Here is a 15,989-nt window from a genome sequence, read left to right as displayed (position 1 = left end):
AGCCTCCTGTCATTTTCACAAAAGGAAACTGGGAGCTGGAGAGGTCTTCTGTCCAGAGTCATAACACTGCATAGGTCCCTCTAACTTCTCATACTCAGTCATTTCACTCCCCCGTGTGTGAATGGGGAAGAACCCATCATTTGCCATGTGGCATAAGCTAATGCTTTACTGGAAACTGTAGATTCTGACTGCCCATGGGATTAAAGTTGATCATTACAATATTCAACAACTTGATTTTAACTAACACTGGCAATGTTGCTGCTCTGGCTTTGGTGGGTCCCCTGAAATAGGCCAAGGGATGCTCAACCCTGCCCCCGTTCTGAGTAAGTACTGGGTGCCAGAGGCGGGTCCCCACTCTACTGAGGTCTGAGTGCCAACTTTGGTCTGCTGGAAATACTAGAGGAGTGGGATATTTGGCCACTCCTGAGATCTCTGCTCTTCTTTTACGAAACCCACAGGAAAACCAGGGGCAAGGGTGTGAGAGGTGATTCAGCTAGTAGGGGTAGCCCTGCCTCTTTGGGCACCGTGGAAGGAAGGGAAGATGGGTAAAGAGGAGTTAAGAGTTTTAACAGAAAAGGGTGAAGGACAGGGAGATGCAGAGGATGGAGGAGATGGGACACATGAATAAACAGATACAGCAAACAAACCCCAGAGGTGGTGACCAACCAGGCAGGGAAGGAAATGCCTCTCACCCACCTCATCATCTGGGTTCACCTTCACACAGCAGGCCCTCAAATATATGCTGGATAAAACTAAAAAGAATGTATCAACAACAGCTTGAGGCTTTGTGGAGCTGGAAACCACGGCGCTGAGTGCCTTCTCACTGTTTCCCTACTAGATGGGAGCTGGAGGCAAGGATCCCGGGCAAGAAAAAGGTGCTGTAGCACAAAGAAGGGAGTAGAGCAAAAGCTAACTGACTCCTCTTTCTCCATCTTCCCTTCCTTCCACTGTGCTCCTTCAGGGGGAGGGGAGGGGGTAAACCGCACTGACCCAGGCTGCTCTGTTTAGGTCTCTTGTGCCCCAACGATGGGCAAGAGGGTCCTGAACGGGTGCCCTCCCATAACTGAAAGCACACACCAAAAGTTACCCCAAACTCTCCCTACTATGTCACCATTAGGCAACTGTGCCCAGCACAGCCAGGCTCAACTGTCAGTCAGGGTTAGCCTCCCTGATATGAGACCAAGGCAGAGCTGCACCTGGTACCTGCTGTACCTCAGTAAACACGTCTTTCATTCCCTCTTCAAGTCAACCAACAATTCTCAACTAGAGGCACTGCCAAAATTTGCAGATGGTTTGTGCTACAAGTTCCCTGATGAGCTAGCTGTTTAGAAAAAGAATATTTCCCCAGAGAACCAGTGTCCTGTGTACACTTGAATCGGTCAATAAAAGCTTTCTAATCCTTTCTGGCTTTGAAATACAGAACCTTGAATGCTGTATCAAAAGAATGAAAGATGCTGCCAGCCAAATTTAACTACCTGGGCTCTAAGAAAATGAATCAAGTCCTCTCTGGAATGCCTGAACACATCTCCTTCCCCTAACGGGTCAATAACACCCTGACTTTCCCTCAGGGGTCCCCTAAGAAGACCCTCCCTTCTGAGGTAAGGGATCTGCTCAGCACGGTGGCTGCAGGCAGTCCTGCAGGGGCTGGGGTTTTGAGAACCCCAAGAGCTAGCCAGCCCTCACAGCCTTCCTTCCATCAGCAGAACTGCTAGGGAGCTGCCGTATCCCTCCTGAGGACATTGCTTATGCCGCCAACCAGGATGCCCTAACACTGTTCTTCCCATATTCTCCTGCCCTGCCCCCCCCCTCAAGTACAGGTCACCCTGAGGATTCTGACTCACTGGAATACACTCCATGATTCCCAAGCTGCCTTCTTTTCCCTCTGCCTTTGCTCCCATTTTCCTAGCAGGGAAGGCAGACTGTCTGTAATGGAGTGAGAGACAGAACTCGCACGTTTACTCTGCTGTCCTTCCCCTGAGGACAGTCCTGTCCCCACAGGCTCCGCCCCTTGAGCAGCACCCTAGGGTAGAGGAAAAGGCTGCATGTGAAGAGGGTGGAAGAAGGGGACAGGAGGGGACAAAGCAAGCCTGCAGGAGAAGGTAAGACAGGACAGTTCTTTTCCTACCTATGCCAGCTCCATACCCATTTAAGCTGGGGACTGGGGATGCAAAGCGCAGTTCTGGCATCAAGGAAGGAAACACGAATCAGCAAGAAAAGACACAAACAAAAAAGGACAAAGTGGAATAAGAGCCACATTAGAAGAACATACACAAGGTGCATGTGTGGGAATCCAGAGAGAAAGGAGGCTTTGGCAAGTCAGGGATGCTTCACAGAGAGGAGAGGGGCAAGCCAGGACCGGAAGGCTGCAGCGAAGCACAAGCACAGGATGGCAAGACAGCAGGGTGGGCTCGGGGACGAACTCACCCCTGGGTGAGTGCAGGGAAGGGGACTGCAGGGCGCAGGGACATGGCTGGAAGGGTGGTGGGACAGAAAACAAGGGAGAAGTCTACAGGGTGGGCACATCTGTTTTTTTAAACAGGGAGTAGGGCTGTAGCCTGGTAACACCCAGGAAGATGCAAACACTGAAAGACAGCACTAGAGTGGCACACAGAGCAGGGCAGAGGAGAGTAGCCCTGGAGGCAGGGAAACAACTAGGAACCTAGTAGAACAGTCTCGGCCTGAACTTAAGGAATGGGGGCAGGGAGGGGGTACTGGAGAGAAAACTTGCCCTGCCAACTGGTGGGATGGAAGGAACTGAGAGTGAGTCTGTTTCCAGCCTGCACAACTAGGTGGGAAGCGGTGCCACCCACCTAGAGAAGAAACACAGTAGCGTTGGGGGAAGGCAGGGCAAATGCCACTAGGACACACCTCCCTATACTCCAGTCAGTCCCTCTAAGCAGCCCTAGGTGAATGGCAGTGCTTAATGCTTCATGGGTGCTTCAGCATCCCCAATTTAGTGCCCCAATCTCACCTGCATCCAAAAGTTGTCTGCAGCAAAGTTGTGATTCCCACGCAGAAGAAAATGGTCCCGATGAGCTGGCTGGTGGCCCACTGGTCAAATCCCACACACATGGCATCGGCCAGCAGAAAGGGCACCGCGATGGTGCCGCTGAAGCACGTCAGGTAATGCTACGGGTGACAGGGAGACAGAGGGGAAAAGAATAAACCCTTCTTTGTATTTTTTCTGATTTTACCCTGACTTTGCCCACCCCCCTGTTGTTTTTAAAAAGTTACACACATGAAGAATTTGGTTTTTTAGTTACACACTCTTATCATATGCCAAATCATCTCTGTTTTTTGCATTTCTCCTTTCCATTACATTTTCTTGTCTTATCACTAACTTGTATTATTAATTATTACTTGCATGAATCCAGACCAGCACAAAGGAAGTACTCAACACAAACACTGGTAGTGTTTTATTTATATAATTCTTACTGGGAATATTTGCTTTTTTAAAATGCTTTTCAGCATCAATTGCTAAAACCATAGGTCTTTCTCCTCTAATCTGTTAACATGAACCGTGTAGCACTGAACCATTCTAGTTAGTCATGCTAGATTTTTCTTCTGGGATTTGATATGCCAATATTTTATGTAGAATTTTACATCTATGTTCTTGAGATAATTTGTCCATTTTTTTTTTTTAAATTCTTTTAGGTCTGGGGATTAAAGTTACAAGCTTCATTGCACAAGGCGTTTTCCATCTTTTTCTATGGTCTAGCATTGTTTAACAGCAATCAGGGAAGGGCTAGGGTCACACAGTAGCTGTGGGGATCCTCCAGAAAGAGCCCATCCCCCTCTTCCTTTAGGGCCCCTCCCCCATTCCTTGTGGCCCTGGCAGGACATTCCAGCCCTCACTGCTCACTTCCCTTCCTCCCAGAGGCCTGCCTGTTCAGTTCCTACTTCTGTTCTGCAAACTTCCTACATTTCTTCCTAATAGTTCCCCATCTCTGGTCATGTTTGCCAAAATGTGCTGCTTGCAGCCCATAAAGCCCAACTGTGTAACACTAATAGGTGTTTGGTGAGGGGAAGAGAATATTCTCATCCAGGACTTCCCAGAGCTGCTCACAAGTTTAAGAGTGCTGTGCACTGTCAAGAAGGGCATGATGCACACAGGGTTTCCCAATCCTATCTGAACCGGGAAGACTACTTCTAGAAACATCTATAATATAAACATTTCAAAAAATGAGTTTCTTGAATCTGATTCCAGATACTCAGCCCTAGGGAAATTATTTGCCAAGACCAGTCAGCTCCTTTGGTTATGTCTTCTTATTAGATGCCTTTCTGTCCAGGTTACCAAGTGCTTTGATACCTACGGGGAGGGGCCTGGAAACTGGACCAAAGCATCAGCTTTCATCAGGTACAGTTCACCTCCAAGTGAATAAACCTCTCTGGATAACGGGACTGATTTTCTCAGCATGAACTGATCATTCAAACGTAAAGAATGGAAAGTGAAACCTCAAAACCAAGGCAAACACAGGCCAGGGGTATGCATCTGGACAAAGAGCCTTCCATGTCATCCCCTTTCTCTTAAAGCCCCACTTCAATCGTAAGTGGGAAAAGGGAGTGGTGGTGGTGGTGGGGGAAGTGGGTACCAAAGATTCAGGAGTCCTGCATTAGCTTGGGTCACCTCTCACCCCATCCCCCCACCCCTCCCCTGGCAGCTTCCCTGCTCTGCTCCCACTGGAAATTGCAGCAGACAAAGCAGACACCACCGAGGCGAAGTTTGCCTTCCTTTAAAAATAAGATTGAAGCCTCCACATTTATGCCCTGACCAACACAGCACTTCTCAGGGTCACCCATATTTCATGGCAGAACTGACGGTGACTGTGGTTGGTTAACTAGGAATGAGAGATGAACATTAACCCTTCTTTTCTCTATTCTTCTACCTTTATCTTCCCTCTATTCTCCCCTTTCCACACATCTATGACCTTTTTCCCTTACTTCCATGTCATTTCTCTTGCTTATTCCCTGAACATTTTCCTTCTTTCATTCCATGATTAACCTACTCCTCCTGTTTTCCTCCTTTCACTGTTATGAAGTTCATGTTAACAATTCCCATTCAACATTCTTAAAAGAGTAATTTATATTAAAGTTGTCAATAAATAAAAAATAAAAATTGAATTTTAAATAATCCAGACAGATAATTCAAGCATCTGCTGGTGGTTATATTCCAAAGGAATCATCTTACCTGCAACCCCAGAAATATGCACAAGTACCAGGGAGGAACATCTTCTATGGTGTAAATCATGTCCGATCTCTGGGGGTCAAGACTGCCCGTGCTATCCAAGGTCTCAGCAAGAGAGCTCTGTGAACGAGAGGGAGAAAACAAGTTGTTTAATGGAAGCAAGGACTAAAGTTAACTCAGCACAGGCTACTGTTACTGAAAAACAACTTTATAAAGTGTCTGTTGCTCTCCTGTAAAATTAAGCCTTGGTCACCTCTGACACAGTGTCAAGCACACTCACTTGGTGGGACAGTCTGCTCTCAGGATTTGGGGCTTCAGCATTCCTTCCATCAACTCACACCCAAGAGCACCCAACTTGCTCAGAGCTTCTCCCCAAGACTGGGCACCCACTGCATGGAGAGGGATGCTCCCAAGGTTGAGAGCACAAAGTAATACCTTGGCATGAGCTGCCCTTGGGTGGTAACCCTAATGAAGCAATGTTACAAAATGCTAACCACTTTCCAACAGAGAGCACTAATCTGTCCCTCCTATCCCATTCCATCCCTGCAAGGAAAAAGACTTCTGTACCTAAACACCCTTCTTTTAAAACACTGCTGCTCAGACATAATGGTGAGTGAAGAGAGCAAAGGTATACAGATATGATGATTCAAATTTTCTTTTAAAAAATAGACTAAAAATGTATTTATACTTTAGGGGACATTTTTTTTTTCTTTTCCCCTCACCATTACTAAAGATTTTTTACAATGTTAAGCCTTGCATCCTTTATAAGCCAGAATCTTTACAAAGACCAGACACTTTAGGTTATAGTCTAGACATTTCCAGTCAGCTTCAGCTTCAGCATCACTTCTGAACTCATCCAGTATCTGAGCCAAACTGAAAACTCGGGGGTTCCCCCATATACCCTCAATACTGCTGTAGTTTCTAAAACCCTACAAACAATTTCTTGGAACCCAAGATGTGCATTTTTTTTTTTTTTAGTTTTTTAATAACATAAAGTGCCTAAGAGGAAATAAAATTAAAAGATGTGCCACAAAAACGATAAAGATGATAACATTCTGATCCTTGGCCACACCTAGCCCAATTTGTACCCCCTTTCCAATGGATTTGATCCACATTTGAAAGATGCTGACTCCTTATGTTTATCACTCCATTTTTCATGCACAGGGATTTGGGGGCCAAATACTCTTGAACGAAAGAAGTGACACAATTCAGCCTTACCTTCTAAAGCCTAAAGGTAAATATCTGATGTAAATTGACATTTTATCTAATCCAAATGTGAATTGAATATGACCTTTTGGAAAGAACTTTTTCTTCCATTCAAACAATGGATGCTGGCAGATCTGCATTATTAAATGGGTTTAAACCTATTATAAGTGTCATTTAAAATTTGTTTGTAGCGGTGGTAGAGAAAGTACACATGGTGAGGAACTTGATATGTGGTGATGTACAGTAAAGGATTAACTCAGCAGGTCTGGGTTGTCCAAACCCTGCACATTTCAAAGAGAAGTTTGGCCCTTGCCTGCCACCTGGAAGATAACCTCTGTGCTCTTGGAATATCCTGCCTCTTAAGAGTATATCTGTTTACCTGAATGAAGCCTTGAGCTGCCCTTCATAGATTATGCTAACAATGCAACTGATGATGGGGCCTTGGGCCACATGGTATCAGTTTGACTCCAGAGGGTCTGGCAACACTCCTTCAGTGTTGTCACACTTTGTTTCGGGGGAAATTAAGCACTGCTCACATGACTCCACTAGGAAGAGGACAACCGAAAGCTTGTTCTGTGTCTCCTAGACCTTGCCCTACATGTTTTTTTCCATTGATCTTAATCTGACCCTTTCTCTCAAATAGGCTGTAACCAGGAGTGTAATAGCTTTTCTGAATTCTGAGTCCTCCTAGCAAACCACTGAACCTGATTTGGGACTCTCAAATCAGTCCTGGAAATCCCTGAACTAAGTTGACCATTTGCTGACATGATGCAACTATGGATACTGGACTCACTATACAAAGGACAATTCAAGACTGTCATATTACCTACAGATGGGGAATTTTACTGCTCACAAAGTAACAAAGAAATGTCTGAAAACAGAGTACAGTAACACTACAATTACTACATTAGTACAATCTGTTACAATAATATTATACGCATTATCATTCTAATGATTCCAAAATGACTAGTTTTAACTATAAAACAGATGAACAGAAATGAAAAGACTGCATCTGTCCTCTTTCAGGCCTGGAAGGCTAAGATTAAGATGTGTACACAAACATATACATACACTGTACACACACAATTTTTCTTAGTAATGAGGGTGGTTCTACAACTCAGAAATGGAACTAATGTAAAATGTCCACAAATGGTATTAAGAAAAAGTAGGGAATTGTGTGATCAAGGGGATCAGTGAACTCTGTCAGAAAAATGCTGCACCACCCTTCCCAGAGACAGAAGGAGTGTGTTTGGTCACTGTGGACCCTGGTACCACATTCTGTTATCACTGCATGAACAATATGAACTCTCTTAAAACTGCAAAACAAAAAGCTCCAACAGCGAGGTTTCTTTAAAAGATGACTACATTAATAATTTGATGATGTCATCTTGAATAGGCTTTTCCATATTATTCTATGGTCTAAGATAATCTAAAGAAAAAGGAAATTACCTGTTCTTCAAAGATTAGTGAACTCAGAATTCAGTTCTCTTGTTGGAGACTTCTTAAAAGATCGTTAATAACCTTTCCAATCTCTCCTATGGTTATTTATCTAGTACAGCACTTTTAAGTCACTTGTAGTCTTTTTCTCTAGGAAATAATTTCCTCTACAGCAGGAGTCAGCAAACTCTTTCTGTAAAGGGTTATGCAGTAAATATTTTAGGCCTTGTGAGCCATATGGTTCTGTCACAAATACTCAACTCTGCTATTATAGTGCAAAAGAACATTAGACAATATGTAAACAAATGAGTTATAGCTGTGTTCCAATAAAACTTTATTTACAGAAACAAGTGTTGGGCCAGATTTGGTTTGCAGGATGTAGCTTGCCAACCCTGCTATAGGGTTTCAAATTGATTATCATAAAGTTGCAGTTAATATTCTCTTATACATGTTTCTTATATTTCCTTTCACATTGCTAATATGCATTAGTGCTTTCTCATCTTTCACCTTAATCAGGTCCACCAAAGATCAATGTCACTGGTCTTTTCAATAACCAGTTTTTGAGTTCTAGTAAAACATGGTTGATTGACCACATCTGTCATTTCCTCTAACTCCTGAAAACACTAAGAATAAATATGACACAAATCTACAAGGACAAAGAAAACAGTAGAAAGAGAAATGAGAATAACATATTTTGGAATATGCAAAGCATTTGTATGAGCTGTGACCCATTTAGGAGAGGGAAGGAACCTAAAACATTGGTGCCTGGAGAGGGAAGGTATAAAGAAGCAAGTTGGTTGACCAACAGAAGCCCAGAAAGGTTCTATGCTTGGAGGCACAAGACAGAGTAGGGATGGAAAGAAGATGGGATTTAACTCTGTGAACCAGACACCCTGTTGCCTACTGCTGTCTTCATCCTACAAGACACAAAAATGTATTGTTTGAAGAATACAAATCAGAAACACCTCAGACTGAAGAATGCTATGTGGGGTTAAATGCAAGCATGAACAGCGGGATCCTCATCTGCTTCCAAATGCCAGAAGCCAGGTTATGTACCCACAGGAGGAGACTAGAGGATTTATTTCTAGAGGAATTGATCAGCCTCAGAGACAAGACACTGCCATCTCTAGACCCTACAGTGATAAGACAGCTTTCCCTACTCAGTGGAAAGGCCCATCAGTAGACAAACTTCATCCACACACAATGACCCTACAGTCATATTTTTTATTGCCTCACATTCCTCCAAAACTAAGAGCCAAATAAACAGAGGAAATAGGGTCCATGTAGTAGAAAGAAAACATACTGGGGGTGGGGGGGAAGAAACCTGTGTCTTCACAAAAATAAAAATATTTTGAACCTGGGAGGAGAGCACTGCCGTTTTAAAAGCTTTAATCAGCAAATAAAAACAAACAAATAAACAAAAAACAGGAAAAGAGATCTTAGAAACTAAAAACAAAATAGGAAAAAAAAACTCAACAAAAGGGTTGAAAGTCAAATATATGTGCTCAAAATAACAAAAAGACAAATACGGGGACTTCCCCGGTGGTCCAGTGGTAAAGAATCTGCCTTCCAATGCAGGGAACGTGGGTTCAATCCCTGGTCGGGGAACTAAGATCCCACAAGCAGCGGGGCAACCAAGCCTGCGTACCACAACTACAGAGTCCACGCACTCTGGAGCCTGCACGCCACAACTACAGAGCCCATGCACTCTGGAGCCTGTGTACCACAACTAGAGAGAGAAAACCCACACACCACAACTGGAGAGAAGCCCGCGCACTGCAATAAAGAGCCCGTGTGCCACAATGAAAGATCCTACATGCTGCAACTAAGACCTGATGCGGCCAAAAGTAAAATAAATAAATAAAAATAAATATTTAGGGGAGGGGGAGGAAAAATGTCATGCCAGCATGACAGAAGCAACCAGCCCGTGATGCCCCATCCCAAATCTTTGAGCATAATAAAAAGGTTGCTTAAAACAAAAGACAAGAAATAATAACAATTTTTATGGAAGAAAACAGAATATAGGAATCAAAGAAATAAGAAAATTTCCAAGAACTAAAGGATATGCCTGCAAATTAGAAAGATGCACTAAGTACTCAATAAATTAATGAAAAAGGATTCAGCTATTTTGAAAACTCAATAAAACAATCAACTGTATTAAAAAATTTAAGAACAAAGGGAAATAAAATGTGAGTTGAAAGAATCTGGACAGAAGGGGGAAAAATAGAAAGATGAAAGTGGTAGGAGCACAAGAGGGAAGAGACAACATGAAAAAAATGTAAGAGAAAAAAAGATTAGAGAGAAGTGATAAAGAAGGCAGACAAAGGAGATCCAAAATATGCATAATTGGAGCCCCCAAATAAGGAAACCAAAAGAAGAGACTGGAACAAAAAATAAAGATATAATTCAAGACAACATTCATTAGCCTTGAAGCTAAATATTGAAAGTGCCAGGAAAAACTGACCCAGGGCAGCATCAAAACTTATGATATGATTATTATCATATGATAGTCATTAAAGTTACTGATTATCAAAGATAAATAAAGAATAGGACAGGCAAAAAGATCAAGATACTGACTTAAAGAAAAAACCAGCCTGAGTTCTTCATAGCCACATTCAACACCAGAAAATGGGAAAACAGCAAACTATTATGATTCAGTTATTTTCTTAACTTTGTGTTATACTATTTTCCAAACATATACAAAGGTAGAAGGAATATGAAATGCCTGCCCTATATCTATCCCCAACTCCAGCTTCAAAATTTATTAGCCCTATGTTCTTGTTTAATCTATTCCCCATACCATTCCAACTTTACTGGGGTAAGGGGATGGATTATTTTAAACTGAATCCTCAAAATACATAAATTTGCCCATAAACACATATGTATGTCTCTTCAGCAGATAAAGACTTTTAAAAAGAAGCAAAATACCATTACATGCTAATAAAATTAACAATTTCTTCATATCACCTAATACCCAATGCTTTTAAAACTTTTTTCATATTGTATCAAAACTTTGTTACAGCTGATTTATTTGAGTCAGGATCCAAACAATGTCCCAAGGATTTTACACCCAGCTGAACTCTCCTTCAAGGCTAAATGCTATAGATAAATTCTCATCCAAAACTATTCCCATGATCCAGCTCTTCTCTTGGAAACTACTACTATAGTGTTACTTCTCTAACTTCAGTGAACATATCAGATCACATAGGAATTGTATGAAAATGCAAATTCTGATTCAGCAGGTCTTGGTTGGGGCAGAGATTCTACGTTTCTAACATGTAGGTAATGGTGTTAATGATGCTGGTGCATGGACTACACTTTGAATATCAAGGGTCTAGAGGGTGAACTTCGGTCAACCCAGAAATTATTAGGGAAACCAGCAGAAGGCTTGTCTCAAATTAACTGTAGAATTAAAACTAAAAATAGGGATTAGATGTATAAAATGGGCAACTAATAAGAACCTGCTGTACAAAAAATAAATTAAAAATAAATAAAATAAAATTCCAAAATACCAAGAATAAATAAATAAAACTAAAAATAGGGATTAGACTGCCAGAATATATAAATGCACCAAAAAGATAGTCATTACAATTAACAAAATGTGAGAGTGAAAAGGAAAAAGGCAAGCGGTAGAGTAAATTAATTGTCATCTAATATAGCTGGAAGTCAAAGGATGATACTTGAAGCTAACAAATCAATTATAATGATGGGCAAAAGTAATATTTCTGACCAAAATCAGATAGTAGAGGAGAGAAAGAGCAAAAGGAAGGAAGGAAAAACAGGAATTTTGTTACTGTTCATGGTAGGAAACTAGAAGACAATGAAATAAAGGGTTAAGTATATTGTTCTATAGTTATGATTATATAGGTGTCCACTAGAATAAAGTACAGAAGTTTTTAAATATCACAACTACACACACAAATAAATAAAATAGATACTTGTCATTATCACTAAATGTAAACAGGCTAAACTCAACTATTGAAAGAACAAGATTTTAAGACCTTCTCAAAGCAAAACTCAATTCTATGCTGTATGTAAGAGATACACCTAAGAATGAGCAAAGCTAAAGAAAAATGCAAATAAAGTCTTAATTATCTTCAAACAAGGTAGTATTCTAGCTAAAGAGCAATAACCAAGACAAATATGAGTATGTTTTAAATGATAAAAGGTACAATTCACCATAAACATGTTATAAGTGTCTATGTACAAATAAGAGAGAGTCGATAATTATAAAGCAAAATATCTCAGAAATATGAGAAATCTAAAAAATACCAATAATGGGAAATTAATCTCTCAATTTATGGCAGACCAAATGGCAGGCAAAAGAAAAGATGTAATAACTAATAAAATATAACCTAAATATTTAACTGTTTTCAATTATCTAGAACACAAAAATTCACAAAAAATATTTGCAAAAATTCCACCATAAGGAACACATCAATACATTCCAAAAAATAATACAAGTAACATTTTCTGATCACAATACAATAAAACTGGAAATTAAAAAAACAGACAATCAAAAACCCTCCTCCCAGGGCTTCCCTGGTGGCGCAGTGGTTGAGAGTCCGCCTGCCGATGCAGGGGACACGGGTTCGTGCCCCAGTCCAGGGGGATCCCACATGCCGCGGAGCGGCTGGGCCCGTGAGCCATGGCTGTGAGCCTGTGCATCCGGAGCCTGTGCTCCGCAACGGGAGAGGCCACAGCGGTGAGAGGCCCGCGTACAGCAAAAAACAAAAACAAAACAAAAAAACCCTCCTCCAGGGACTTCCCTGGTGGTCCAGTGGTTAAGAATCAGCCTTGCAATGCAGGGGATGCCAGTTCGACCCTGGTGCAGGAACTAAGATCCCACATGCCACAGTGCAACTAAGCCCACACGCCGCAACTACTGAGCCCATGCGCTCTGGAGCCTGCACGTCACAACTAGAGAGAAGCCTGCGCACCACCATGAGGAGCCCGCATGCCACAACAAAAGATCCCATGTGCCGCAACTAAGACCTGACTCAGCCAAAAGAAAAAGAAAAACCCTCCTCTATCTGGAAATTTTTAAATGTCCCCTTAAAGGGCAAAGGGGAAGAAATGTGATCCAAAATAGAAAACTATTTAGAAAATAGAAAATTTATTAGAATTAACTATGAAAATCCACTGGATATAGCTAAAGCAGTGCTTAGTGGAAAATTCATAGTCTTTGCACTTAAAACAAAAAGACAAACTAAGCATATGCCTCAAAAAATAATAGAAAATAACAGGAAAACCAATAAAGGAATAAAAAACGGATACATTAGAAAACAGAAAAGCATCTGCACTAAGTAAATCTAAAATTTAGTTCTTTTAAATTAAAAAAACCCCAACTAGCTAATCCAGGGAAATAAAAATGGAGCAATGTGGAAGGAGAAAGGACAAGCATAAAAAATCAGAAAAAAAAGTGGAAATAATCACAGAATAAAGGAATTAAAAAACATAAAAATCCATTTTGCTCAGTTCTATGTATATAACTTGAAAATTAGAATGAGTCAAAATTTTAGAAAAAAATACTTTACCAAAACTGACTCCAGAATAAAATAAGTCCCAAACTGACTGATTCCCAAAGAAGAAATAGAAATTCTCAAAGGTATGTCAAAAAAAAAATACTAGACTCAGATGATTTTATAGGGAACGCTAACTAACTTTTAAATACACACACACTCAACATATTACATGTAATATTTATGTTTCATACACAGACACAAATTCCCATGTTTTTTAAGGAAAAGAACACTCCCCAAAATCTTTTTTTTTTTGCCAAGCTGCATGGTATGTGGGATCTTAGTACCCTGACCAGGGATTGAACCCACACCCCCTGCAGTGGAAGTGCAAAGTGTTAACCACTGGATTGCCAGGGAAGTCCCTCCCCAAAATCTTTTGTGAAGCAAACATAATACCGATATCTAAACCTCCCAAAGATGACACTACCACCCCCCAAAAAAAACTTCAGATCAACCCCACTCATGAATATTAATGCTCAAATCCTAAAGAAATATGTATTAACAAAATCCAGCAATGCATTAAAAAATAATAATATATTGTGATCATACACATCAAGAATGCATTGATGGTTCAACACTGACAGCCTCAGTTGTTGCTGATCTATCTCTCAATAGATCATATTGAGAGATAGTAGGAGGAAAATCAAATGATCATCTCTATAACACACAGAAAGCATCTGCTCAAAATTCAAAAGTTATACTTGATTTTGAAAGATTCAATAGATTAAGAATAAGGATATTTCCTTCACATAGTGAAATGTATCTATTTAGGCCAAAACCACTATCATAATAGAGAAACTATAACCACCAAAGTCAAGGATGTCCACTATCACCCCCATTACTTTCACTGAAGGTACTAGCCAATGCTAGATACCTCTAGTAAAGAAAGTTCGTTTTCTTATTCTAGATAAGAAAGTGAAATTACAAGAATAAAAATTAGATAAGGCAAGGTAAACTTATCACTATTTGCAAATGACATGAATGTATACTTGGAAAATCTGAGTAATCAAGTGAAAACAAGATATTCGGTAAAGTAATGGAATATAAAACCAATACATAGTCATCAACAGTTTACAAGGTTTGTAGATATAATGGACAAACAAGTTTGATTACCAATAGACATGAGAAAGATAAACTACCTATCAATAAACTTGTGAAATATGAAAGACATAAATGAAGAAAACTTCAAAACCCCTCCTAAAAGATACAAAAGAAGAACAGAACAAACAGAAAGACTTATCACAGTCTTAAACATGAAGACTAAGCATCATATAGATGCCAATTTTCTCTAAGCGAATTACTAAATCTATGCAATCCCAATAAAAATACCAATAGGTATTTTTGGGGTTGTTGGGGGATGATGAGGGTGATTAGACAAGCTGATTCTACAGCTCATAAATATGATTAGAAAAATTCTAAAAAAGAGCAACATGGAGAAACTAGCCCTAAAAGATATAAAACACCATTAGCCTACAATAAAAATATGGTACTGGTGCCTGAATAGACAGAACATCTAAACAGAATATAAAGCCCTGAAATAGGCCTAATTACATTGGGGATTTGGTATATGACAAAGGTATTTCATATCAGTTGAGGAAAAGATGAGATTATTCAATAAATGGGGTCGGGGTACTGGGTAGCCATCTGGGAAACAAAGCTGGAGCCATATCTTAAGAGTAATTCCAAATATATCAGGGTATTTATTAAACATAAATAACCATGAAAGTACTAGCAGAAAACAAGAAGAGAATTCCCTTATAAATTTAGAATACAAAAAGGCCTTTCTAACCATGGCTCAAAATCCAGAATCCATAAAAGACTGACTAATTTAACTACATAATTTTTTATCAGCTCTACATAGCAAAAATCATAAGCCAAATGGTGACATCTGTAACTCCTATCAAAAAGGGCAACGCTCTCCTAGAAATTAGTAAAAAGACCAAGAACCAAAACGGCATAAAAGATGTGAAAGAAAGTACACAGAAAAGGATATACAAGTGGCTCTTAAGCATGTGAAAAAGAGATGCAACCTCACTAATGAAAAATACAAGATAAAATTATAGTATGACAAGCAAACTGAGAGACATACTACAAAGTAAATTGGCCCATACTATTCAGAAATGTCAAGGTAATGAAAGACAAACAACACTATGGAACTGTTCCAGATCAAAGGAGACTAAAGATACACATTAACGGGACTTCTCTGGTGGTACAGTGGTTAAGAATCCGCCTGCCAATGCAGGGGACACGGGTTCGAGCCCTGGTCCAGGAAGATCCCACATGCCACGGAGCAGCTAAGCCCATGCACCACAACTACTGAGCCTGCGTGCCACAGCTACTGAGCCCACATGCCACAACTACTGAAGCCCGTGCACCTAGAGCCCGTGCTCTGCAACGAGAAACCACTGCAATGAGAAGCCCGCGCACCACAACAAAGAGTAGCCCCTGCTCGTCGCAACTAGAGAAAGACCACATGCAGCAACAAAGACCCAACGCAGCCAAAAATTAATTAATTAATTAATTAATAAAAAAGATACATATTAACAATTAGATGCATTAAGTGATATTGATTTGGATCCTGTAACTAAGCTTTATCTATTTAACTCATTATTTAGCTGTAAGGGACATTACTGGAACTG

General features: G+C 40.5%; 1 protein-coding gene across 8 annotated transcripts in view; it reads right to left on the bottom strand.

Annotated features, from left to right (window-relative positions):
* The window catches only part of SLC23A2 (solute carrier family 23 member 2), a 161,691-nt gene that overhangs the window by 50,951 nt on the left and 94,751 nt on the right, over nt 1–15,989 (bottom strand). For 7 of the 8 annotated variants that reach the window (XM_089896589.1, XM_022556453.2, XM_089896593.1 and 4 more), the window contains 2 exons: nt 5,189–5,305; nt 2,972–3,129 (listed from right to left, as the gene is read on the bottom strand). In XM_089896589.1, the coding sequence (XP_089752715.1) occupies nt 2,972–3,129; nt 5,189–5,305 (275 nt within the window). Of the gene's footprint in view, nt 1–2,971; nt 3,130–5,188; nt 5,306–15,989 lie in introns of those variants that run through there. The other variant, XM_089896595.1, reaches the window with a different exon arrangement.

This window comes from Delphinapterus leucas, chromosome 15 (assembly GCF_059928025.1).
Source record: "Delphinapterus leucas isolate spDelLeu-1000000601 "Yukka" chromosome 15, BTC_Dleu_Yukka2, whole genome shotgun sequence".
Lineage (NCBI taxonomy): Eukaryota > Metazoa > Chordata > Mammalia > Artiodactyla > Monodontidae > Delphinapterus > Delphinapterus leucas.
Note: the sequence above shows the minus strand (reverse complement) of the source record. Positions and strands in the feature narration are given on the sequence as shown.